Source organism: Aristolochia californica, unplaced genomic scaffold (genome assembly GCF_029961685.1).
Source record: "Aristolochia californica isolate CCGP_79_NKW_82.1479 unplaced genomic scaffold, dmAriCali1.0.hap1 SCAF_3, whole genome shotgun sequence".
NCBI classification, from domain to species: Eukaryota; Viridiplantae; Streptophyta; class Magnoliopsida; order Piperales; family Aristolochiaceae; genus Aristolochia; species Aristolochia californica.
Genome location: NW_027181992.1, coordinates 45,598,568 through 45,624,448, shown reverse-complemented (window position 1 = coordinate 45,624,448; position 25,881 = coordinate 45,598,568). Strand labels below are relative to the sequence as shown.

General features: G+C 38.4%; 5 protein-coding genes across 7 annotated transcripts; 1 reads left to right on the top strand and 4 right to left on the bottom strand.

Annotated features, from left to right (window-relative positions):
• Positions 1-3,410: 3,410 nt before the first annotated feature.
• Positions 3,411-4,596, bottom strand: LOC137960492 (nicotianamine synthase-like). Its single transcript, XM_068808129.1, has one exon. The coding sequence runs from the start codon at positions 4,508-4,510 to the stop codon at positions 3,557-3,559; it is 954 nt and encodes a 317-aa protein (XP_068664230.1). The 5' UTR covers positions 4,511-4,596; the 3' UTR covers positions 3,411-3,556.
• Positions 4,597-6,467: 1,871 nt separating this feature from the next.
• LOC137959706 (probable glutamyl endopeptidase, chloroplastic) lies at positions 6,468-14,384 on the bottom strand. Of its 3 annotated transcripts, XM_068807035.1 has the most exons (15): positions 14,093-14,384; positions 12,748-12,964; positions 12,519-12,629; positions 12,323-12,368; positions 12,133-12,242; positions 11,531-12,034; positions 11,324-11,452; positions 10,600-10,896; positions 9,668-10,126; positions 8,978-9,043; positions 8,807-8,867; positions 8,519-8,668; positions 8,299-8,436; positions 7,378-7,688; positions 6,468-6,996 (listed from the first exon to the last, which is right to left on the bottom strand). In XM_068807035.1, coding segments are annotated over exons 1-15 (2,865 nt in total). In that variant the 5' UTR covers positions 14,358-14,384; the 3' UTR covers positions 6,468-6,995. The 3 variants fall into 3 exon arrangements, with proteins under 3 accessions (XP_068663136.1, XP_068663138.1, XP_068663137.1); XM_068807037.1 differs by lacking the exon at positions 14,093-14,384 and having other exon boundaries at positions 12,519-12,640; positions 12,748-12,838; XM_068807036.1 differs by lacking the exons at positions 12,133-12,242; positions 12,323-12,368.
• Positions 14,385-14,587: 203 nt separating this feature from the next.
• On the bottom strand, positions 14,588-19,193 carry LOC137960537 (uncharacterized). Its single transcript, XM_068808184.1, has 3 exons — positions 19,122-19,193; positions 18,883-19,054; positions 14,588-15,588 (listed from the first exon to the last, which is right to left on the bottom strand). Exons 2-3 carry the CDS (start codon positions 18,950-18,952, stop codon positions 14,816-14,818), a joined length of 843 nt encoding a protein of 280 aa, XP_068664285.1. The 5' UTR covers positions 18,953-19,054; positions 19,122-19,193; the 3' UTR covers positions 14,588-14,815.
• Positions 19,194-19,381: 188 nt separating this feature from the next.
• LOC137959216 (calvin cycle protein CP12-1, chloroplastic-like) lies at positions 19,382-20,055 on the top strand. Its single transcript, XM_068806581.1, has one exon. The coding sequence runs from the start codon at positions 19,467-19,469 to the stop codon at positions 19,857-19,859; it is 393 nt and encodes a 130-aa protein (XP_068662682.1). The 5' UTR covers positions 19,382-19,466; the 3' UTR covers positions 19,860-20,055.
• Positions 20,056-21,700: 1,645 nt separating this feature from the next.
• LOC137959619 (bZIP transcription factor 53-like) lies at positions 21,701-22,141 on the bottom strand. Its single transcript, XM_068806974.1, has one exon. It carries the CDS (start codon positions 22,139-22,141, stop codon positions 21,701-21,703), a length of 441 nt encoding a protein of 146 aa, XP_068663075.1.
• Between the last annotated feature and the right edge of the window lie 3,740 nt (positions 22,142-25,881).

The window sequence follows — 25,881 nt, the reverse complement described above, 5'->3', positions numbered from 1 at the left end:
AACAAAAAAATTTATTTGATTTTAAAGGCTATCTCAAAGTTTCTCAAAGCTCGTGACTAGTATCAAAGTGTTTGTTATAATCAAAACAAGGCTTATGGAGATCTTGAGATTGAACATACTTGATTAATTCCTCATATGGGCAGTACCACTCAAATTCATGAACCAAACTTCTTTGGGCATAATCATCAAGGATAACACTTGAAAAGCTTGGAAAAGACTTTAAGATTAATAGGAATGATGCCAAAAATGGCAGCAATATGTTAATCTAACAACATAAATCAGAGGTAGATCTATTTGATTGGCATTGATAAGGTTATTGAGGGTGATCTTTAGTTGGATAGTCTTTGTTGACATTACTTTGGCATGTCGATTAGAGGTTGCCCTTTAATTAAGACAAACTATATTGAGAAATATATGTCAAACGCCTAGCCAAATACTACTCAACAAATCGGTCTGTTAAGTGCGGAAAGCCAAATACCTAACCCAGGTAGACCAGAACCACCTAGCTCTGACACCCACCGCTTCCGCGGGGATTCGAACACGGAACGTGGTGCCCAACTCTGATACCATGTCAAACGCCTAGCCAAATACAACTCAACAAACCGGTCTGTTAAGTGCGGAAAACAAAATACCTAACCCAGGTAGACCAGGGGTGGACGAAACCTAACCCAGGTGGACCGGAACCACCTAGCTCTGACAATATAAAGGCATGAAACCTTGTATTGTAACTGATAATCATTGTCACAATATCATCATAGGATGGAAGAGGAGATTTAGAAAGAAAAAAATAATCAAATTATCAAAATATGGGCCTAACCTGTTGAGTAGCCAAATTTTTTTATTCGCGTCATGAATGGGTGAGTTGATAACTATGAGAGTAACAACTAGAGTTAAACTAAGGGAAGTAATCATTGATGGAAGAAGTTTCACCTCTCTTAATACTTTGTAACTATTGGCATAAGAGGAGTTCCTTAAACTTCAACTCTTGGGCAAAGAGGGGTTCATTCTTGTGTGCTAGACATCCAAATGTGGATTGTAGACCAATCACATGTGCTAGACATCCAACATGAATTGTAAGGCAATCACATGAGCATACACTTCCTCATTAGCCGTTGTGGTTGTGAACCATGACATGACACGTCTGACCTTTTGTTGCCATGATTGAAAACATGGATAGAGAAGAGGATATGAATTATTCAAACCAAGAAGAAAAGCAAATGGGGAAGCTATATTTCCATCAATATGGCTCATACATGATAATATTCAACCATTAGGCGCTCCTGATTAAAATTTTATATCCCCGAAAAAGCTAGACATTTTTTTCTTAGGATACACATTTCCAAGAAACCTTAAGATAAAATCCTATTAGTGCCTTACTAAGAAATTACATGGAATTTTTTAAAATTTTCTAGGAAAATTAAATGGAATAGTTAGTACATTTTTAGGGAAATAAATAGAAATTAATAATCAATCTCATACATTACCATACTTATCTGATAAATTGTAAGTAAAATAAAACATCAAACACAAAATTGTCATGTGATGAAAGTATTACAACATCAATTGTCAAATACTTATTCAAAAATAAATTATATGGTTTTTCGACCCATCTTGGCTAAAAAGTCTTACCTAGAAAAATAAATAATTTTTCCAGGTATTAATTTTCAGCTAGAAAAGTGTCTCTAGGAAACATGAGGCACTAATGGTCCCTAAAAATATATTTCTACTAGAAATGTTATTTCAACGTTTCTTGAAAAATGCACTAACAGGTAGGGGTGGCATTGAATCGAGCCGTTGCATATGTTTGAGTTGGGCTTGATTTAAATACTTCGAACTCGAGTTCAATCCCAGCCTAGCCCCGAGCCTAAAATTGAAATCGAGCTCAAGCCCAATAATTTTAACCCAGCTTGAGCTTAAGCTCAAGTTGGATTTGATCTGCAACTTAGATTTAAAACTTTATAAAAATTACATATCAAATAAACTGTATATAAAATTATACATAAAATTTACATAAAATTGTGCATGACCTTTGGACATAAACCCTGCATAAATTATCTATACTACACTATGTATAATTTTTTTCATAAATACGGCATAATATTATGCACAAACTTTATTCAATAATTAAACATAAATTTAAATAAAATATCAGCATAAAAAATCATAATAAACCTTTTTATTTTTTTTGACACCGTGAAAAACCCGAACCCAATTACCACCACAAATCATAGCTCGAAGGAGCTAGTCAGAACAAAAAAAATATAATACAAGATATAATGCTAAGGTATAATGTCGGATGATGAAATTAAAAATTCTTGACAAAATTATGAGTAAGTAGGATATAAAGGGAATAATTTTTATTTATAGGGATAATCTTAGGAACGTAATCATCTATTTAATGAAGTCTGATTTCTCGAGCATGAGGGTAAGGAAAGTTTCTAGTTGGCATTTGCATTGTTAGCAGTTGATGAATATAAGTTTCCGTTTGTTGCAAGCTGAGGTGGATGAGGCTAAAGTGGCTGAACACGTAACCTTATCATCTACTACTGTTAATTTTGACTCGACATCCGATGAGGGAAGAGATTTTCTAGTTCATAGATTAGCAAAAGGATTAGTTGTTACGATCGGTTTTCTCAAACTTCAATTTTGATCAATCTTCAAGATTCTGTATTTGCAGACCGCATCGTCTCTGTCTCAGATGAAACGAGGGATTTTTTACTCAAAGAAAGCCGGCCATTTTTGTTCTCTTTGGCAACACCCATCAAATCATAACAGATTACGACTCTTCGTCTTTCTTGTCCAGCAGCAGATAGTTTCCACTTTTCTCGCTAATGGACAGTCTGATGAAACCCAGAAAGGAAAATAAGCAGATGCATAAAAAACCACAATTTTTGATCTGTTTCCTGCAACAGATCTAAGCTCCAATGGCGGCAAGGGGGGAAAAAACGTAAAAATTTTACTACCCCTTGTAACAATGCACCATGACATAGCTCAAGATTTCTGGTTTAACGTGAAAATAACTCATAAGAACAGCAAAAATGACTGGTTGAAGCTTGAAATGACAAAAGTAACATCACAACTTTAATTGCCAGAAACATTGGCAGAACTGCTTATCTTCTGTGTCTCCAGAGACCCATCAATCACTCGGGATCGTCCAAAATATGAGCCATACCCCTCGAAGAGGAAGGTTACAAAGAGGCAAAGCTCGTTTTCATCTCACTCGGTTCCAACCGCAAAGTCCGAACAGCATATTCTATATTTAGCAGATCGTTGCCATGGTAACGTGAGCTGTAGCTTTTCCATCATATTCAAAAGTTTCAGGAAAATAACAGAAGATCACAGTGCAGCCTTGATCGATGATTAAGGGAGATTATTTGAGGAATTTGAGAGAAGGTAAAGAGATTATACTAAGCACACATAAAAGAGTAAGTGGGTGTTTTTATTTCAGGGAAATTAAAATGCAGTGCAGGAAGGAAAAACATGAAGCATGAGCTAACAGTAAGATTTTTAGATAAATGTTTTAACGAACAATCGGTGGGCGATAATGGAAGGTGCTTCAGTAGGGTTTCTCCTCTATTGCCAGCTCCTCCATCATTGCCCCATGGTTGAGAGGATTGAAAGCTTGGATGTCAGAGCACTTGCAGGGAAGAATGATGGAGCCTAGACCCGGATCCAGGGCATGAAGGGGATTCTCACACTTGCTTGCGATGATGACAGAGTTGATCACCTCATCAGTAGGGTGAAACACGGAGAGAACCTCAAACCCACGAAGATCACTAGGTTCGATCACGGGATACAGAAAAGCACGAGCCCCGTGAGCGCTTCTGATCATCAGAATGGCTCCGGGGGCCATGAACTTGGCGAGGTGAGCCACCACCCTGTTCTTCTCCTCCCTGTCCATGCCTACCAGAGCTGCCAGGAAGATCACCTCGTACTCTTTCAGGCCATGGGTGACATCCATGATATTCGTGGTATGGAAGAATAGGCGTTTCGATAAGTCTGGATCTGAGGAGACGAGACAGACAGCCTTGGAATTGGCGGAAGGGTCGATATCATAATTGTGGAAGGTGGTGTTCCTGAGATGAAAGGAGGCCAAAACAATGGTGGAGAGTGGCAGAGGGCCTGAGCCCACGAAGGCCACACGACTAGGGACACGAGTGCAGTTGCGGCTGAGTATGGAATACTCCAAGAGACTGAGCTTGAGGTAGTTATCATAGTAAGGGAAGAGACTGAGGTGGTCAAGCGGGTTTGAATAGGAGGCCAAGATGGAAGAGAAATGGCTCTCCAGCAGACCCTCGGCCTCCCCGCAGAGCCTGATCAATCTGGACCTCTTTTCTTGCACCCTTTTACTCAATTTGGACACATCGATTGAAGATTCTGGCATGCATGCGTGCACCAGCTCTGTGAACAGCATGTTGACATCTTTGCCGGGCTTCAGACTTTCTAATTTGGATATGTTGTCATAAAGCTCCATCACTCTCTCAATCAACATCTCCTCTTCCACACCCATGTCAAGATTTCACCGGAAAACGAAACAGACAGTCGCCGGAAAAATGGAAAAAAAAAAAAACAAAATCAACTCTGACCCACGCCCCCTCAAAGAGAACGACCTCTAAAAACCGTGTGATCCTTTGGGGATTTAGAGAGGCGCCCTCAATTGGTGTACAAAAGGGGCTATTTATGAGCAACGGTTGGGTCCCAACAGAAGAAAAGCAGGGAACAGATTGATTAAAAAAGCATCGGAGATGCCTAACTGTAGCAGCTTTGGTCGTTTTGAGTCTGTTTTTTTCTGGTTAGGAAATGGACTTTGATTGGGTGAACTTCACAATGCAGCTTTGCTGCAAAGATTGTTTATTTTTATACTAATTTAACCTTTCTCCGAGGAAAGAAGCTACACAAAGCTCACATAGTAATCACTGTAATATTCTTTTCTTATCAATTTTTTTCTAAGCAGAAAAGCCTGCGTTCATTGTTATTTCAGACTCAGATTAGATTCCGCTTATACTTGTTCTATGCAGAAACCGTATCGTCTCTCTCACTTGACGTCGATTTCTTTTTCTGTTGAAAGAGATAATAATCAGAACAAAGTAGCTTTCAGAAGCGGCATGCCATGTACCTTTCATTTCATTCGTGAGCCATTTAGTTAATTATCAAGGGTTTGATAGTTATAGTACTCCTTAATCTAATCTAAGTAAATCTGGAGAAATAAAAAAAAAAGGGGGTATTGGTCTCCGATGGATCTCCGACCTCCCATGCGTTCACACAGCCACAGCCAGCTTTCTTGAGCTTGTACACCAGCAGTATCAAATCAAACATGGACTTGGGTTTTGACAGTAGGGGTCAAGTCTGAAAGTAAAAGATCTCAAGGGAACAGAAATGAAGAAGTTTCTTAACTTGGTTGGGTCAGTCCAGGCATCCTTGACTCCAACCTCATCACTTCAATGTCTAAGTCCCAATAAGCAGGCCGTATGGTAGAGTTTTAAGCTTATATTCCTGATGTGATTTCCAACCTCTCCAGGACCATACCGTTTCTCGAACATTTGAAGTGCATTGGCATGGCATCTTCGAGTTCACACTGCTATCCTCTCCTGTGGAAGATTCATCTCCATTCTGAAGCTTTCAATAATGGATGATTTGACTACTGATATGCTGAAGTTAAGAACTTTTCATGTGTGTGGTGATCTAAAATGCCGAATAATTTATTTGAGAAAGCTACATTGTTTTCAGTATTCCAAAGAGGGATCACTCAAAAATGGATTTGGGGAGGAACATTCAGACTAAAATTTGGACAAAAATGAATGGAAAAAGTTTTCTCTCCCGTTATTAAGAACACTCAAACTGAGCTACTTTTCCAGGATTTTACTGTGAGATGTCTTAGATATGGGTCCCAAAAAGCGTCCCTCAAAGGAACTAAGAAGGAAGGCATGTCGACATTCCATGTCGTCATGGAGCTCTCTCTCCTGGATCTCAGTGCTCCTCTTTTTACAATATTTGATGGCCCATGTGAAACCAATGTAACATCAACCATCTGTACAGTTAATGCTTTTAAGCTCTAGAGTCTGCATTTGCAGGGGTATAGGGTTGCCTTTGCAGGCTCCCTTGCTGTGTTCATCTCTCTTTCAGCTTTGTATTTTATTCTGTTTTTTGGCGAGGATGGGTTTCTCTGAGTGGAAGTATCCCTATAGATGAAGACATTGTGTTATTGACACTGCATTTGGCTGCTTTTTGCTCTATCATAATGCCAATTTGGCCACTTCCAAACAAAAGGAGAGCTAATGCGACTACTCGACGAAGAAATGGAGGTGACTTTTCTTCCTTTTTATCCATGATTTGGACCCCTTCGAGGGGATTTGGTGATGATGACGAATTTATTCTGATATAAAGCAGTGGTAGTCATGGACTGGTTTGGTCGGTGACCGGCCAATGATTCGAAAGGGCTGCGTTTAAAGCAGAGCAATTGACCAAGAAATGCAGAGAAAGACAAGATGAAATGCCCTATAGAAACAGGAATTTCGGAGCTACAGTTTACCTAGAGTGGCCTGCCTCACCCAGAAGCGCACATTTGGGCGGATGGAGTTGAAAACTAAGATGGGGTCCTGTAACCATTACTGCCATAAAGGAAAAACATACTATTTGCTTGATGACAAGCTTATGGAATGACAAGTCTAATTCTCAGGCGAAAATATCCATACTGAGTTGATTTATTTCACACTTGCTGTATGCTTTTTGGGGGTCTGTAAGTCACATAGTAAAAATAAAACAGAATAGCATCCCAGATTAGCACACCAAGGGAGAAATTTTAGAATAGTGGCAGAAGAGAATGCTCCCCAATGAACTCAAATGAAGGTCTCCTCGAATCAATCTCCATCCTCAGCAAAAGAAATACTAGGCTGTTGGCTCAAGCCGTTTATATGCGGCAACGCCAAGTGGCATGTATATTTTCGAATTAGACCATTATTCATCTGTAGAAGCTGGCAATCATGCACCTCTCTTTATCTGCATAAGATGATTATTGTCATATGATTAAATTAAAATAGGTAAAACAAAAGTGGGTAATTAGCAGTTCTCTACCAGAGGTCAACCAACCAAAGACCTCCCTTCCTGTCTCCAACTAGTGACAGCTAAAATGATGTCATGAACATTAAAGAGCATATTGTCTTAGTCGGAGTAAACTTGAGCTGACTGAAAGATCTTTTGAATGGTATCATGAAAGAGCATTTGGAAATTACTTTATGCCTTCAGGGAATTGGCAAATCTCGTAGTTGACTAATAGAGCACAGACATTTTTAAGTTGCCAGTAGTAGAGAAGGTTTACAGTAAAAGAATACCAATTCTAATTCATATATGAAATATAATAGTCAAAATAGGAAAACTTACCACAATAATGATCTTGGTGTAGAATGAAATCCATCCTGTTCTCTTTCTTCCCTAGATGATCCACTTCCACCACTGGCAGATAGAGGTTTTTCTTCTGAAGTAGTAATCTTTTTATCTTCATCGACTTTACTAGCGTTGACATCAACACTAACATTGGGAATGCTAACACAGTAGTTCTGCAGCCACCTGTCCATTTCCCATAGGCAATGCATGATGCTCTCTCTGGCAGTGTAACTGTGACTCTCAAAAGGAAGAACCACCAAACGGCAAAGGGCTCCGTGACCCTTGAGGGCATTGAAGAACCGATCTGACTGTAAAATTTATATAGAATACATTAAAATTCTTGAAACAAGGTTTACTGCGCCAACATTCTACTAGAAATCCAAACTCATTGATGAAGTTGATAACTATAGAGAGAGAGCCCACACTAGCCCATGAAGACTCATGACTATAAAATCCCTCCGTGGATGGGATACACTCTTTTCTTTTTTGTTCTGATAAAGATGGCATACACTCTTGACTTGAAAGATCCCACCATGAATGGGGTACATACCGGTCATATAGTTCCAGACATGCTACCAAAGGACTTGAGAGCTTATCAAAAAATTCTAATATTGTATATTCAGCTTTCAAACGAATGGTTTGGTCTGCTTAATCTAGATACCATAGTATCTGACACATCCACATTCAGACACTTCAACTGGCAGGTATTAAATGTCAGCAGATAGAGGACATGCTTGATACAACCATTTGATAGTGGAGATCCTCTTGAAAGAAGAAAACCAATTCCTCACTAATAATAAAAAAAGATTATTAACTAATGAAAACAGAGATTCGGAAACAGCCAAACAAGCCAAAAAGACTAATGACTTGAAAAGGCAAACATATCATGTTCAAAGATCAGTACGGAGAGTTCTTAACCTGCATTGTTAGAGTTCCAGAGTTGCTGTCCTCCTCTCCATGGATAAGTAGGATAGGCTTCTTGATTTTGTTAGCTGACATGAAAGGACTCATCTCCACATAAGTATTAGTGGCCTCCCAAAGAGTCCTGTCTTCATTCTATAACAACAGAAATAGAAGGAGTGAGACTATACAAATAACCAAGCTTGTGAGACTTTCACAAGAAAAGTATATTGTTTACCTGGAAACCAAAAGGAGTGAGAGTTCGATTGTAAGCACCAGATCGAGCAATGCCACAACAGAATAAATGGGGTGCATGAGCTAAGAGGTTTGCAGTCATGAATGCTCCATAAGAATGACCACCAACAGCTATCTTGTCAGGATGAGCCACCTAACACAACCAAAAACAAAAGCAACCTCTTCTGCTAAATATGGAAACAAGTTTGTATAATAACCAGCTTCATGTAGAAGAAACCTTAAAAATTAATATAAGATAATTATTAAACAAATAAAGAGGTTCTGAGTTTACCCCACGACGTATAACTTCCTCAACAGCAGCCTCTGCACTAGAAACCAGCTGCTCAACATACCTGAGATATAAAATGTGAGGCCATATCTATCTAAATAGAATTTGAAAGTCATTTTATCAAAGAAAACATTTGGCTTATATACATTAATGTCGAATATCATGAGAAGTTACCTGTCATTTGCCTCTTCATCACCCTCACCAATGATCGGTATTGTGGGTCCCGATAAAATAGCAAACCTGAATGATTGCATAACAAAAATTTGTATACATCAGATAGATGAATCATTAACTGGTGATTATTTAAGATACTTATTGTTATCAAAAAAAATTGAGACATTTGCATAGCCAAATCAGTGAAGTTACTCAAAAGCACGTTACTCTTGACACTTCCCAACCACATATGTTTAAGTCAGGAAAACATCTTGTGGTTATTGGTTGAGAAAAGACCTCTAAGTTCAGCTAGCCATTCTAGGATGGACCTAAACTCGAGTTTACATTGTACCAGCAAGTACTTATACATGGGCATCCACCCAAAAATTATCCATGTGTAGGAACCATAGAAAAAGTTCACATGTGGAGTGTTAATAATAGTCAATATTAATCTGGGATTACAAAAATCCTGTATGTATAACATTGGAAGAGGCATCTTAGTTTGGCTAGCCTTTTTGGGATGGACCTGAATCCAATTTTAATATGACATCAAGTGTGGATAACTATATGAGGGTTTAGTCTTTTCAGGTTGTTTCTTTAGCTTGTATTTTTCTCACTCGGGAGCATTCACAGGAATCCCTTTTATCATTGTTATTAAAAAAATAGCCTTTTCAAAAGAAAAAAGGGACAGAAAAGAATAATGAACAGCACCCTCTGGCCAACCAAAGGAGCGCCGTTGTGGGCCCTATGCCTGCAAACTCATTTGGAGAACCTCGGACTTGTCCAGCTGCATCTTTGCTCTTAAATTCCCCTGGATAAGACCAGACCAGACATGGGCGGGGCCCATCCTTCGAAGGATCATAACTGGGAGGCAAATAGAGAGTTGCTGTTAGTTGAACACCATCCTTCCGCTTGTATCTGATCATCTCCTTCTGTAATGAAGCAAGCTGAGGATATGGATGTGGAAAATTTGTGATTTGACATGCTGACTTTGCTGAAATATTCTGTATGTAATACTGGGTATTTTCTGTCTTTGATTCCTTGGAAGTCAGGATTTTAAGCTGGTCTATATGAAGATCCCCTTCTTCTTGGTCTGACATTAAGGAAACCACTGTTTCATAGTACTTTTCCTTGTCACTCTCCCATATTCTCTCTTTGTTTCCTGTATTTCTGAAGAGATATTCTAACTTAGTGCCTTGAGCATAACAACAATGGATAAGCACTTGAGCATAACAACAATGGATAAGCAATGGCAGGGTATGTGGCAGGGTATGTGGCAGGGTATCACACCGACCATTTAAGACTCCTGCCACTAATAGGCAGTAGCAGGAGAGATAAATGTGATCAGTAGACAATACTAGCCGCTGTTGGGATTCTACTAGTTGCATGTAAACCATTATATTTTTCTGCAGCCACCACTGTTATTGCATCAAATTGATGTCAAGCACCAAAACAATTGGAGTTTTTCTGAAGCAGAGCTTATCCATGAGGTGCTGGACCAAATCACTTAGACAAGTTGCATCCCAGAATAGGCTACTTCAGTGTACCGGCTACCAGGTACGCTCTACTTCCACACACCCCTGCCATTGCTAATAGATAATAGAAAAAGTCATCAGAGATCAGGATAGTCTATGAAACATTACATGTCAAATAAGTCTAGGAATGGAATGTTTCCTTCTGGCGTGGCACCACTTCCATTCAGTAAAATATAGGTCCCTCCATCCGCCCTTGTTACCTTTGCAATAACATAAGTACCAGCAGGAGTTCTCCGAGACATTGGAGAGCCTGGATCTGAATACACATCTTCTGATGATCTATCAAATAATACACGTGGATTCACATCTTTGGAGCCAGGGGATATGACCCAAGTTCTTATCCGCCTTGTTTTATACCATGACTCATACACTAAGGCTAGGGAATCATCACACCAAGATATACCACTGCAGAGAACAGAAGAACAAAGACAATGGAAAGAAAGTCAAAAAATCCAGGAGACGGTGAAATAACATAACAAGAATTGATTCAGCATAAATTATATGGATCACATCTGGAACGTTGTGAAATAAACAGGCCATAAGCTATCTCTAGTAAAGAGATAACAAATGGTAGCATGCAGCATGATATTGAGGCAACAAACATATTAATAAATATGTTAATAAATATCCGGAATGACTAAAAGTAAAAAATGAAAGAAAAACAAGGAGAATGCTTTGAAAAATGCCAATGTAAGAATCAGATCATGTCCAAACTTCTCCACAAAGAGAGAGAGAGAGCGAGAGAGAGAGAGAGAGAGAGAGAGAGAGAAGATCCATAGTTTATTTCAACAATTATCACAAAATCATCAAGAAAGGAGCACTTTGTACGCACCCATAACGAAGATCAAGTTTATGTAAAATCTCTGGCTGCTCTCCAACCTGTGGGTCAGCTGGTTGTGTATAAATGATATCACGGGGAGAGATATCCACCTTTGCATCTCCTCCATCTTGTGTTTCCACCCTGCTCAGCCATTGAAAATACTTCAACAAGATGGTGCTTTTACACTAAAAAATCACTGCTAAAAGTATGGGTACCTACCAATAAAGTGTTGAGGGTTTATCGGCCCTCCAGTTAATTGACCGCATTCCTCTCCTCACACTATTAAAAGCTATTGGAATATCTTCAGCAAGAGGCAAATCACAGAGTTCTCTAACAAAATCCCCATCAACTGTCCAAAGCTCAACCTTCTTTGGAAACCTCCCACAAGGTACGATGAATGAATAAGGCTGATGAATAGAAGTAAGCAGAATATACTTTTGATCCGGTGATGGGTCCATAGAAGTATAGATGGCAGGTGGTCCAATCTCTTTGATAGTCCCATCCAAGGACGCCAATACAAGTTGTGAGGTGGCATAATAATCAAATAAGTCAGCATCATATTCATCTTTTAGCAAATCCTGGTATGTTCTGACTTGCACCACATTTTTCTGCTCGTTAGCTTGAATTTTAGGACCAGATGGAACCAATTGCTTCTTTGGTGGATTTCCACGAGACACGGGGATTGTAGAGATCAGCAATGTGGAGTCATCAACCCAAACAAAGCTGCCAAACCAAGCATTAAGAAATTACTCGAAACATAACACATAAAAATGTTATCTAACTACAGTGATCATAAAATATTGCATAAATTTCTTATGTACTTGTCAAAGACCGCATTGAGATAGATATCTGGTGATTGAAACAACGGCCGTGCTTTTCCACTTTCTACATCTACAACCCATACTTTAAGTTTGCTGCTATTGTTATCCTCCTGGTAAACCAAACCCAGTTCAATAAAATACTGACAGAGACATATTATATGTTGCAGTTAAAGAAGAAGCATTGCATCACCTCATCAACTCGAACACTGAACACTAAATGCCTACCATCTCGTGACCTTGCAGAACATGAAGATATAGAAATAAGCACAAGTAAAGAGGTGAGTACAGTAGAATTGAAAGTCAGTATGTGTCTGATTCTAATGAGATTATGCAAGATTAGTCAGAAAAGAAGAACAAAGATGACTATAGAAGCATTAGGAAATTACCAACTGACAAAGTTGATCTTGGCACCGTCAGGCAATCCGTGAATCTTTTTCTCAGGTCCCAACGTACCATTGTCTGTTAATGAATGGATCACAATACCAGTGTAGAATGACCTGGGAAGCATCTATCAAGATAATGCATCAAAGAGAGAGATGCAAACAAATTAAAGAGTGGTTTGCTAATAATCAGTATACATACATAGGAATAGCATAAAGCTGATTGATTACTCACATACGGCTCCTTGTATTGCAATTTCCATCAATGCGGATTCCAGCTAACTTTTCCTCTGGTCGTGCAAGGTCAGACAGTGGAGGTAAAGCCCTTCGCTGGAGGAACAATATCTTGTCTCTTTTAGGAGAGAATGACAAGGCTGGAAGAGGTGGTGCATCCACAATACTTCTAATTTCTGGTGGAGGAAGACGATACCCAGCATCGGTAGAAGAATTCTCTAAAGTGTGGAAAAGACAGATGAGTCAATGTGGATGGAGGAATGATTTCAAAATAAAAATTGAAGAGAACTCGTATGCTATTACGAGGATCAACCCATGCAGTGAACCACAACCTGGAGCTGAAAAATAAGTTGCACATACAAGGCCGTATCTCAGGTCAATTCTTATATTGAATTAGAACCTTTTACCATTACAGCTAAAATGTCAACTTGTGAAGTAGAAACTGCATGGTTGTTTAGTGTACGTTTTGGCCAAATAAACATTTGGGAGATCTAACTACTTGCTGTGACTTTTTGAAGAGCATTGGACAACGGTACTCTGGGCACATAATCCTTCTTATTTCTAAATTTTCTTCAAGTATCTAAAACGAAAATACACTCTCCAAGTTGATGATCATATATGTATGTTTCTCTTATAAAGTGTAGCACAAAATGAAATGAAAGCTTTTGTCCCAGACACCTGCATCACTCCAAACTTGAATTAAAAAAACAATGTCCAATCTAAACAATGGTTGAAAGTCAACTGAAAATAAGATATTCCATGACATATCATTTAAAAAAATAGTGAGCTCCCTCGTTAGCACCCAACACAGCCTTTGCTTAATTTATTCAATACAGTCATGTATGAAAGATTAACCCTTTTTCCAATAAGCACACAGATGACATCGAGAGAGAGACCCAAAGCAGTTCTTGCTTTTGTTGACATAAATCATAAACGAGCAGGTATCTGAACATAACGTGTTTTTCATTTCACTACGAAGAAGATATTTTACAAGACTAGCACAGTAAGAATCCAACAAATTTAGCCCTTCCAGTAGCTTTTGCAATTTGCCACTTTAAAAACATCTAGCAAAAACCAATTATTCTTCGTCAATGATTTACCAAGCCCTCAAGCTTAACATTATTGACAACAAAGAGCAGGAGCAAACAATTCCACTGCTCAATTAGAATTATACTCAATAATATCAGGGAGCCAAAAACTAATAACCACCAAGAGAAATTCCCCGTGCAAAAGAGAAATTCGAAGACCCCAATCCGGCAGCTCTAAGAAATTCAAACAACGACACAAGCACAAATCCCCAATCACACCCAGTAAGAAAACAGAAGAGAGTGAAAATAGACCAATACCCTCATCGGCAGCAGGAGAAGCAGCGGACCCCTTTCCGGCCCGTCCGCCATCTTCAACAGAAGCCAGAGGAACGAGTTTCGAAAACCTGGAATCAGCAGCCACGCTCATTTTCTTCTTGAGTTTTCGCGAGTTTCTCAAAAAGGCTGATGAGTCTACTGCTGAAGAGAACTTCAGAAGGGAAAATGAAAGAGGAAAGGCAGAAGAAACAGGAAAGGAGAGAACAGGGATGAGAGAGAACCGATGATAGACCTTGTGTAAGAGCATGATAGGTTTGACAAATAGATTCGGATATTCAATTCCAATTGTTGTAGTATTTGAAGTTCCTCCAATTGCGTTGCTATATTTCGTCAGGCCTGTCCATTGATGACAAATAGAAACTGACGAGATCAGCCCGCCTCGGAAACCGCAAGCATCAATCAGATGCTCTCACACAGCCCAAAGAAGCGGCCCATTTCATAGTCATGAATGTGCATTATTGGTCATGTCGAGGCGACTAGCAATGTCGTTCCAGCACTGTTGCAATCTGATCTCCAAAAGATACAGTAGTACAGAGGGGAGAAAAAATGTAAAGAGACATTACGTAAATTCTCTCTCCAGAGCAACTATTTTGCCCCAACGAGATCTACTACAGAGTTGAAGTTGAGAGGAGGTGGTAATACAATGAAAGAAATTTTTCTTTACATCATAATTACTGAAAGAATTGTGATAGATACAGATTCATCTCAAAGTAATGCCCCGTAAGACCTCTCTGATGATTCAGGGCTCTCATAAGAACTCTCTGATAATACGGGGCTCTCATATACATTGCCCTCTACTCTATCCTGGTAGAATGTTTCTTCAGATGTTGCAGCTGAATCACTCTCTACAACTCCCCCGTATCCATTCCCATCAATTGCGTCTTGGTCGGGTGTTTCCTCCAAAGTTGCAGCTGAGTTGCTATCCACAATCTGAACAAACTGAAACAAATAGTGCATCCCATTGACAACGTCATACACCATAAGTCCTATCCGTCCTCCCACCCAACTCCCCAAATGGCTCCCTATGAGATAACCAAACTTCCCAAGCTTCTCGTCTCCTAGGAAACCTCCTGCGTAGGTGCCAAACAAGGTCCCTGTTCCTCTGAGAAAACCCTCTGTGAGAGTGCCCCCATAGTATATGGCTTCAAAGAAGTCCCAACCCGAAGCTACAATTGGGCCAAGTATGCGTTTGGCCTGCTTTGTCGCCAATTTTGCTGCTTTTGTCCCAGCTGTTTGTGCTTGCTTGGCCGCAGCTTTGGCATCTAGACCCCCTGTTAAGGCCTCGGTCAGGGCAGCCTCAATTGCATGAAGCCTGACCCTCTCTACGTGTGCAGCTCTCATGTTGTAGAAATAAAATCTAACCCCTTCTTTGAGTGCACATGCTACACTTCCTGAGCCCATGTCAAAGCAGTTCAAAATTGTGAATTTCCCACTTTTGGATGCAGCTTCCTCTCCAACCATTTCCCTACACTTTTCAGCTGTAAACAAAAGAATATATCACCAATCAGAATAAGGGGAATGAGAGAGAGAGAGAGAGAGAGAGAGAGTAAACCTCACAGATCAACAAAGACAGTGCCACCAACTGAAAGGTTATAAATAATCTCACAATTTGGGAAACAATGACCCATTTTAACTTAGTTCATGGATTCCAAGAACACCGTGCAAACAATAGTTGTGGCGTATTAGTTGGTTCCCCAATGGGACAAGGACTTCTTTTCCAGGATTTTCCTCAAATCTTGCAAGTAGGGTAACAAGATTTTTGTATGGATTTGCAGGTAAAAGAGTAAAAGCAGTTCCCTTCCAGCATTTTACCCCAGGAAAGTTGCAAGTAGGTTTTAAGATCACTTGAATGGATCTGTGGGTAAAAGAACAGACACAAATAACAAGTGGGTTAAGAGAGCGTTGTAAGTGAATTGCTAATAAACAAAAAATATTCTTTTCTTGTTTTAGGGAGAATGGCAACTTTTTTTTTACTGATATTAAGTCATTACCTTACGAAAAAAGTTACTTGACATAGAGACACTAAAGGAAACAACAAATGCTTAGTTCATAAGTTCAGTAGATCAGACTAAAAAGGCATCATATAGACCATTAATCTGGAAAAGACAATCAAAAAGCACAAAGCTATTTGATTACTAAGATATTCGAAATATTAAGCTTTTAAGATAAGATTTATTTAAAAAATCCACCTTTTCCACTAAAGTTTAAAATTACTGCCACTAATTATTGAGTTGACTTAGTTAATGAAATCGACTAAAATGACTTTTTCTCTTTTTTTCTCCTGCAACCTAGCTCAACATATACTCAAAAAGGCATGTTGGGAAGGCAAATATAACTGCTATCTACTTACATAGTTACACCATCAACAGCATCGCTGATCAACATTTACTAAGATTCTTTAAACAAGTTGTCATTGTTTGTTATAACATATCATACAAGTAAAAAATAACAGATTCAACCTATTTCCAGGTTCGAATTCACCCATTTCAATGTGATTTCCCGACTGGTCTACCCCCTTTTGGCTTTTTCCAAGAGATTCCACTGTCCCTGTCTCAGTCAATGATAAATAGCTCACCAATTCTTAAGCTAGAAAACAGTTACTGCCCATCAGTAGCGAGACAAATGACAACGTATCTAGAAAAGAGGTTTTTGTCTCCTTGTTCCCAGGAATAGAGACTACCATTCACAGTTGTAGAGGAAGGAACAAAAGCAAAGATAAGGATAGTCTTGTGAGAAAAAACTTGAAATAAGGTGACATAGCAATGGAGTCAGTTAAGGGGAAACGGAGCAAACCGCACATTGTTGACTTGAACACGTTTCAACTAAGCCACGATGCTGATGAGGATGATAAATTCTTCAAGCATATAAAGATATTCTCTTTTCTAAGAACACAGAACAATTCTTGAAGTTCTAAAGCAGCCGACTCAAAATGATTTTTTTCTTGAAAAACAAGATTTTATTTACCCTGAAAGCAAGATTCAAAATGGCATTGAATCAGTTAGAACGGTTCGCAGCAGATTAAAACTTCAATTCACTATTTATGACAAAGCCTACTGTTTATGATATATAATAAATATTATAACCACATTTACTTATTACATATAGGTGAACGCATTTCTCCCAAAACTAAGATTCCCAGAAATACAGCTAACTGGCGAAAAAATTCAGGTAAGCTGTCTAATGAGCATCATGGTTTAGGCCACTGTGAATGATGAAACAACCCCATGGGCATCTGCAACTCTATCAGTTGCACAAAGAATGCAAGACATCTAAACACATTCACAACAGCCTCCAACTTCCATGTTATCTACTTTTCCTTAATTCCCATAAAACTATTATTTTTAATGGTTCAATCACACTCATAATGCCCTTCCAACTTGAGAGCTGTAATAAAATTTCCAACCACCTTGTAGAGATCAATCTTAACACTGACAAGAACAAACAAATGCTTGCTTCTTTCAAAGGCCTGAAACCCATCACTTGAACACCAACTCAATCCTTACCTTACTAATCCTGTAGATTGCTCGGCAAAGCCCACATCTCCACCATTGCTAAAAATACTCTAGACATGTGTACTGATCAGGAAGACTCTGCTAAAGATCTTCTTGGAGAAAATTTCGAAAAGGTTCTCCCGTTACTTCATTATATTCTGAGACATCATATGGTAGCATTTCCAAAATCTTAACAAGAGAATCTTACCAACAGTGAAACGAAGTCCTAAAGCCATCTCAAATCTTATTGTTTCATTTCCATCTGCAATGAAGCATTTACTTCCCTTATATGACAGACCACCCATCCCTCGTCTCCACTAAAAAGGAAGATTAATGAAGGTGGCCTCTGCAACATGATGTAAGACAGAGCACAAGAAAAAGTGTTTCCCTGACATAAAATTCATCAACCCTCACCGACATGTTGCTAACATAAAACATCCTACTCAATTGGAACATATCCGCTCGAGGCTTCCATATTAACGACTGAAAAAGGCCAACCCGTACCAGAACAGAGAAGTTGGAAAAGCAGGCCTGGGTACGTGCTCTCAACATTGTCTAAACCGTACCAGAACAGAGAAGTTGGAAAAGCAGGCCTGGGTAAACCCTACCGAACTTGTCTTACAACACTGGTACGTGCTCTCAACATGCTTAAATTTCTCTAAACCGTACACACGAAACATTTTATATCTGAAACAACACTTACCGTTTACAAAAGCCGGAAGTCTCTTGAAATGAAAATAGTAGAAATTTTTTGAATATAAAGACCGCAGAACAAACTTATTAAACCGTGCAAAAATCTCCCCTGAGCACAAGAAGTTTTAAATAGGAGCTCTAGTCTCTAATACGGCAAGAATTGCTTCAGAACTGAAAGCTTCGAAAGAAATACATGATTGACTCATCACCTCACAGCAACTACTTTCAGTACTATATGCAAAAGTTGGGAAGAAAAATAAAGCATTTGAAGTCGAGTACGCGAAGAGATTTGTTCTGATAATAATAGCGTATAGAAATATGCGATACTCTGTGCCTACAATTAACTAAACAAGTAGATGAAAGTAATATTAGTTCCACTTTTACTAGAGGTTCTCGGTAAGGGAAACGCGTATCGGAGGAAAAACAACTGAACAGAACAAACATTGAAATCAACAACATTATACAACCGACCAGGCAAACGAAATGAAAGAAAGTTGACAGATCAGAGTGTGTAGAAACTTCACAGCAATTTGGCATAATGAGTGAGGAAAAAAGAAGGAATCAGAGAAAAGAAAAATAGAGGTGTACCGATCAAACTGAGACCGACGATTCCGATGATGCATGCCAGTAGCTGAATTCTTCTTCTCTGCAAATCCATTTTTCACAAGAACGATAATTGATGTCCCAATCTTCAATTCTCTTTCAGAGTCGAAACCTAGGTTGCGAATGTTTCATCCGAGAGCCTTGCGTTCCGAATACTCTGTAAAATCAAAGAGTTATAACTTGCAGACCAACAAGAAAAAAGGCGGAAGCAGCCACTTACGTACTCATGCAATCTCTCGCTAACGAACAAGAGAGAAGATCGAATTCCTGATAACTGCCAAAACCGTAAGGATGAGACGATCGCGAGAAGCTTCGTCGCACCCATGATTTTGGTAATTACAATTAGCACCACAATTTTAGGGTAATTTTGGAATAGGTCTTCATCTTTCTCTTCGACTACTGACGTGGGTTCCATCCATTGGCTTGGTTTTGATAAGATTTGTGTGTACAGGAAGGCACGGCACACTCCCCAAATATCATCGTCCCTCCTAGGAGGAGACTGAATGGCAGAAGAAGAAAAATTGAAGAACGCCAACCGTATAAGTCAGTAGAGATCGGAGAAGCAGTCAATGGCGACCACATTAGCTAACGTCTCTCTCTCTGCAACCAGGGCGGTCGCTAAACCCGAGGCTACCAAGAACCCAGCACTCTCAGCTTCTCTGTTCGTCAAGTGCCCGTGGAGGACGTCTTATCGAGGATGCGGAATGCACGTTCGGGCCAGGGCGAGCGCCTCCTCTACTCCGCAGAGCCTCTCCGACCAGATTGCCGACAGTGTGAAGAAAGCGAAGGAGACATGCGCGGATGACGCGACCAGCGGAGAGTGCGCGGCGGCGTGGGACGAGGTGGAGGAGGTGAGTGCTGCGGCTAGCCACCTGAAGGAGAAGCTGAAGAACTCCGACCCGTTGGAGAACTACTGCAAGGACAACCCGGAGACAGTCGAGTGCCGCACCTACGAAGATTGATTGATTATAATCTGTTATCAAGGGCACTTCCGTTGAGCTTCGTGGGTTTCTTCTTCATACTCTTTGCTTTTTAGTCTGAATAGAGACATGAATATTAACTCGTACCTGTATCTGAATAGTGGCTATATTTTCTTTTCTGTGTTTACCTTGATGAATCTTATCTATCAAGCATCTGCGGCACTCTTTTCAGAAACTAGATTTAGCGAGTAAACGAAGTTTCTCTGTCAATTATGTTTGAGAAGTAGAGAAATTTGTCTGTTAAAATGTTTGGGATGATGAGAGCTGTGGAGCATAGGAGTTGTCCCCGATCTGTTCTGGTATACTTCCTGCAGTATCTCTTAATAACAATTGGTCTGCAATTTCACTCCCTTGGGTAAATTAAATAGTTTTTTCATTCCATTAATGTGTTATTAAAGAAATCCCACTCTTAAAAATTGATAAATAGCCAGTGGCTTCAGTAAAAGTATGGAATTTCTTCTTACTAGAATAAGAAAAAACTTTTTTTGCTTGGCCGAAGGACATGAAGAAGACATAGGGAAGAGGAAACAAGAACAAACGGAATAGGGAAGAGGAGGAACTAACAGTCAGAAGGACGAAAAATAAACAGATGGCATAATAAGAGAATGGAGGGAAGGGGACGAAAAGCAGAGGTGGAAGAAAAAACAACAGAACAAAAGGAAAGGGAGGAGAGCACGTTGAGAAATAGAGGAAAAGAAGAAGAAGAAGAAGAGAGAATAGGAAGAAAGGGTAGTGGAAAATGTTGGAATATGTTGGTGATATGTGTTAAGTAGTTAACTTTTCACACTTTAATCGACTAATCTTACAGTTTAACTTTGTATTAATCCAGTTTTAGGGTTTAGTCAATGACACTTTGGGTTTACTCGCAAGCTCGGGTGAGAATTAACTGTAGCTTACCAAATTCAACTTAATCGCTCCATTGGGCCATTGTTATGGCATGTTCAAATTTTGAATTTTTAACAATTTTTATTAATATAATAAATAAAACAATTCAATATCTTATTCTAATATTAAGGTAATATTAGTATTAATACTAAATTTATTTTAAACTAGTTACATCGTATATTGAAATTAATTTTATTATACATAAATTAATTTTAAATATATTCATAGTAAGTATTTGTTGATATTATAATAGATTTTTTTTTCATTTTAAACAATTAACTCTTTAATTTTTTTTATTCAATACAAACGAACCTTAAGCCGCTAACATTTAAAATTCCATCAAACCAGAAAGAAAAGAGCCAGAGTGGTTCGATCATAAAAGCAGAAAAGAAATCTGTCCTTGGGATAACCACCTTGTCGCAAAATACTGTCAAGTTGGCTCTAAATGGAAGGGCTCTGTCGGCCACTAGTGAAGAGGTCTGGCAATATATCCTTTTTGTTCAATAATTTCCTCGTTTACACTGGACCACACCTCACCCACGTTGTGGCTGACAGCTGGATTCTAGTACATGTACGACCCATCACGCCCGTGACATCTAACCTCGTGCGTGCGTCAAACTTTAACAGAACAGTTTTCTAGATAACCCCTTCAATCGATCATGGATTGCTCAAAGGAGAAAGAAAGAACAAATCAGACAGGATCCATTCCCAATGCTCAACAGAATTCGATGCACTAAATAAAGTCTATATAATTTCGGATTACACATAGTATGATTATCGTTTGAATGGGAGGAAAAAGCATGCTGATGAGAGATTAACACAACAGGTAGAGACAGACGCAGAGAAACAGTGATCCAAACAGGCGAAAACAACAAAGAGACGGACACAGAGAAACAACTACAATTACAGTTCTCCCAGTAAATAACATCAAAATCATTTTAGCATTGAAACATGTCTGCAGATGCCATGATTGGCTGAGAAGGGCACGGAAGTTGCCAGGGTTTCAGCAGCGGATCGGGTATTTCAGGGATGTCCATGGCCAAACCACTGATCTCCTCCATGAATCTCAAAACAGAATTCAAAGATTGCAGTCTTTCAGTCAATTCCATCACTTGAGTTCGCAAAACCGTGTTTTCAGCATCGACTTTCATAAAATGATGAGTTGCCACGTTCACCCGACTCAATGTTTCACTGTTTTCGTTTTTCAGCTTAGCCGCCTGGTTGATCAAATCGTCCAAGTGCTGCTGCTTTTTCATACGGGACCGTCGGGCGGATTCGCGATTAGAGAGCATCCTTCGCTTCTTCCTCTGATCCATTAGTTGCAGAGAATCTTCATCGGAACCGGAGGCAACGAGCGCTTGCGGAGGAGACGAGGACATTTTCAAGTTTTTATTCCCGTGTCGGTAACAACAACTACGAATCGAATATTGATTCTTGACGAGCAAAATCAACAATTCAACAGACTGATTTAAATATATATAATTCAAGAGAAGACGTAGAACCAGTAGAGAAACACCACGGAGAAAGACTGGAGAAGACGAAAACGGCGCAGGACGGCCACGTAGTTCATAAATGCTAGAGAAACTTTTTTGCAAGAAGAGACTGAAAAAACATCGAAAACATTACCAGAAACCCGATCTCCGATAAAAAGAGGCGTAGAATCAAAAAGATCTATATTCACCAGCACAACAAACCTGCGACACAGGCAGAAGAAAGGGGCAAGACCAAATATTCACACGAAAAGCGAGATCTTGGCCAACACCGCTTACAGAACCCCAAAAGAAACACCCAAACCTAAACAGATCCAGATCTACGAAAACTCCCCCCAAAATCACCCGAATCCCTCGATTTCAGAAAGAGAAACCCAAAACAACCCCCAATTTTTCAAATACGAGAGAGATAAGGCAATACTAAACTGAATCGACCTCGTTTAGAAGGCAAAATGGGCAGAAAACCCTAAAACAGCTCAACGAAACGAACGGACAATGAAGCGATAGAGAAGAAGAGAAGGTTTCGACTAGCATGGGAAGCCGGCTTTTATAGAAGGAGAAAAAGGGTTTGTTTAATTTTTCTAGAAGCCGCAAGGAATCTTCCATTGATTAGCTGTTTAGCATATGCTTTAAAATATGGAAAATAGCGGCGGGGAAATCGTGGTGAATTCACCAAACTCGGGTTGGTGAGTTGATCGACCAGCCTGGGACGAGTCTGGGAAAGTCATGCCTTGAAATATTTTAAATACGATCACCTTGATCGTGTCAGAGAATGGGGTCACGGTCGGTGCACGCCATGTGAGTCTAAGATTGATTCTGTCACCTTGCCTAAAAAATTAAAAAAATGAACTAATTAAAGCCTCTAGGCATAACATATTTATACACATTAATGATAACAACAAGATCTTCTATGTGCCACATTAAAAAAAGTTCAATAGGGTGTTACACTACCACTAGTGACATACTTGTTTATACCTTTTGGACTAGAAAGAAATAGCAATGCTCCATGTGGTCTTTCCATTTGATCATGAAGTGAGAGAGACAAGAGTGATTTGAGCATTAAGATAATGGCTGCAACTACCTAACCCATTGATCATTTTTTGTTAAATTCTAATTTGTGGCCTCTTTTACTCATTTTTAATGTAAAAGTAATGCACTCTCTCTAAGTGGTGTGATGATGTCAGGACCCTTTCGAGGGGGTAAAGCAATGGAGATATAAATATCGTCAGTTTTGACCACTTATGAGGTGCCATGTCATCACGCCACATGAGAAAGAATTAATGCATGTTATATGACATATCATGTCAGCATATATTTTTCTCTTATATTTTTTATTATTGATTTAAGTTCTTTTGTAATTTTAAAATATTTAGAAATAATAATTTTTTGTTTTAAAAATATTATATATATAATTAAAATTTATTTAATATAATAATATATATATAAGTTGTTTATTAATTATAAGTTTTTTCTAATGTAATTAATACCTGACATTAAAGATTTAAGATATTATTTAATTTAATACAATATTTTTAAAAAATTACTTTAGTTTTTAATTTTTTTTTGTTGGTAAATATTTTATTACCTTCATTTTTTATAATAAAAAAATATAAAATGTGTATATTAACTAATTAAAAAATCATATTCTTACCTATTTAACACCTTTCATTATCGATTTAACATAGTTTTTAATTTAAAAATGTTATTTATTCTAATTATTTTAAAAAAATCAAAAATTTATATTAATTATTTAAAATATATTTCTAATTTTAAAAATATATTATAAAAAAATATTTTATTTTCAAAAATCTTATCTATCGGTACACGTTTCGTTACCTTCTATTTAAAATAATAAAAAAATAAAATTAATATTTTAATTAATTAATATACCATTTTTATACTACCTTTTAGGGGTCCAATATGCCCCTAGAAAAAATGATAACCCACCAAAGAAGCCATCCGTATTGAAAAGCATGGTCAAACGTCACCTTCTCTGGCCTTTTTCTAAACTTTTTTTGCTTTATCCTGAATCAATTTTGTTTCGAGAACAGAAGCCAATGGAACCCACCGGCCACCACCAATATGAAGCCCGTCAATTTTGCTACAAAAGCACTTTCAGATAAGATTCTCGGACGAGTGATTTGCCCCCCCCCATTGACGCTAATGTCTGCGTGATTGAGATAGGTCTGGTTCATCGAATGCCAACCTTATCGTGTCTGGAATCGCAGCTTGCAAATACTGACTTCTGGTTTGCCGCCGAAGAAGATAAAGAAATTTAATTTCCGATGATTCTCAGAAGCTCCTTGTTTCATGATTTTTCGTAATCAGCGACGGCGAGTTCTGTAATCTGATAGGCACGATGGATTGAATAATATTATTAAAAATATTAAAAATGATATCTTTGATAAGGCTCGAGCAAAGCTTAAGCTTCACCCTCATTTGATTCTTATTAAACTTTTTTCAAGTGATAATATTTATGTTTATACACTGTGCTATGACTATGAATTAATTTTAGTAAGATAACTTATAAAACTCCTGAAAACTAATACAAAATTAAGTCATTCTTAAATATCTAGTTCTTTCCATCGACAAAGGGTAATGCAAGTAGCACCAAGCCAATCCGGCTCGTAAACTGTTCGAGATTAGCTCAAAAAAACTTGGGTCATTTCAGTTTTTGTTTAAGCTCGACTCGAGTTTACACTTTGAAATAAGCTTTGTTTAAGTATAACAAGCCAAATTTGAGATTTTACAAACTCGGCTTGTTAGCTAGTGAATCAATTCGTTAGCATAATTTTGTATGAAAATACTCTATACTCTTATTGTTCTCGTCAATTTCATCTTTAGTTGGTTAATAATTAATCTTATTTATCTCAAACTTCAAAGACAGATCGATAGTTCAGCCTCGTTGGGTCCCTCAACATCTAAAATTGTTGTTTGCCAATAGAATAAACACTACTAATAGAAGTATTTGCTATTTCTTTTATGTCTATTAAGTTGGTTATTATATATTAATATGCTCCATTGCAAAGTATTTGACTCCTCTATGATAAACTGTAGTTCAATTATACTAAGTTCATCACAATATTCTCTTTATTTATTTTTATAGTTTTAAATGTGGGTTGCAGCTCAGACCTGACTCGAGTTTGAGCTCAAACTCGATTAAAATTTTTGGAATCGACCTCGAATCGAATTTTAGGCTCGAGGCTAAGTTTAAGCTTGAGTTCAAAGTATTCAAATTAAATCCAATTCGAATTTATGTAAGTTCGAGCTTGGCTCAACTCCATGTCACCCCTATGCAAGGCTATATCCCTTGTGTGGGAGCTTAGTGGGGACAACGTTCGCTTCGTTATATGGAAAGAGAGAACAGAGAACACTAAGCTCCCCCTGGGTTTTGTGAGCCAATCATCATGTGGGGGAGGAAAAATGCCTTGGTTTCTCTTTTGTTCTTAGGTGGAGAGGATAAGTTATTTTCCCAATTTTAGTAAGAATGGACAAGAGAAATGGTTCACTCTTTTTCGATAATTAAAAGTTACAAAATAATCTTATAATTTCTTATTTAAAAATAATAATAATTTAAGAGGAATAACTTATGAAATTAAGGGGGACGAATGAGATTTTCGTATTGGGTA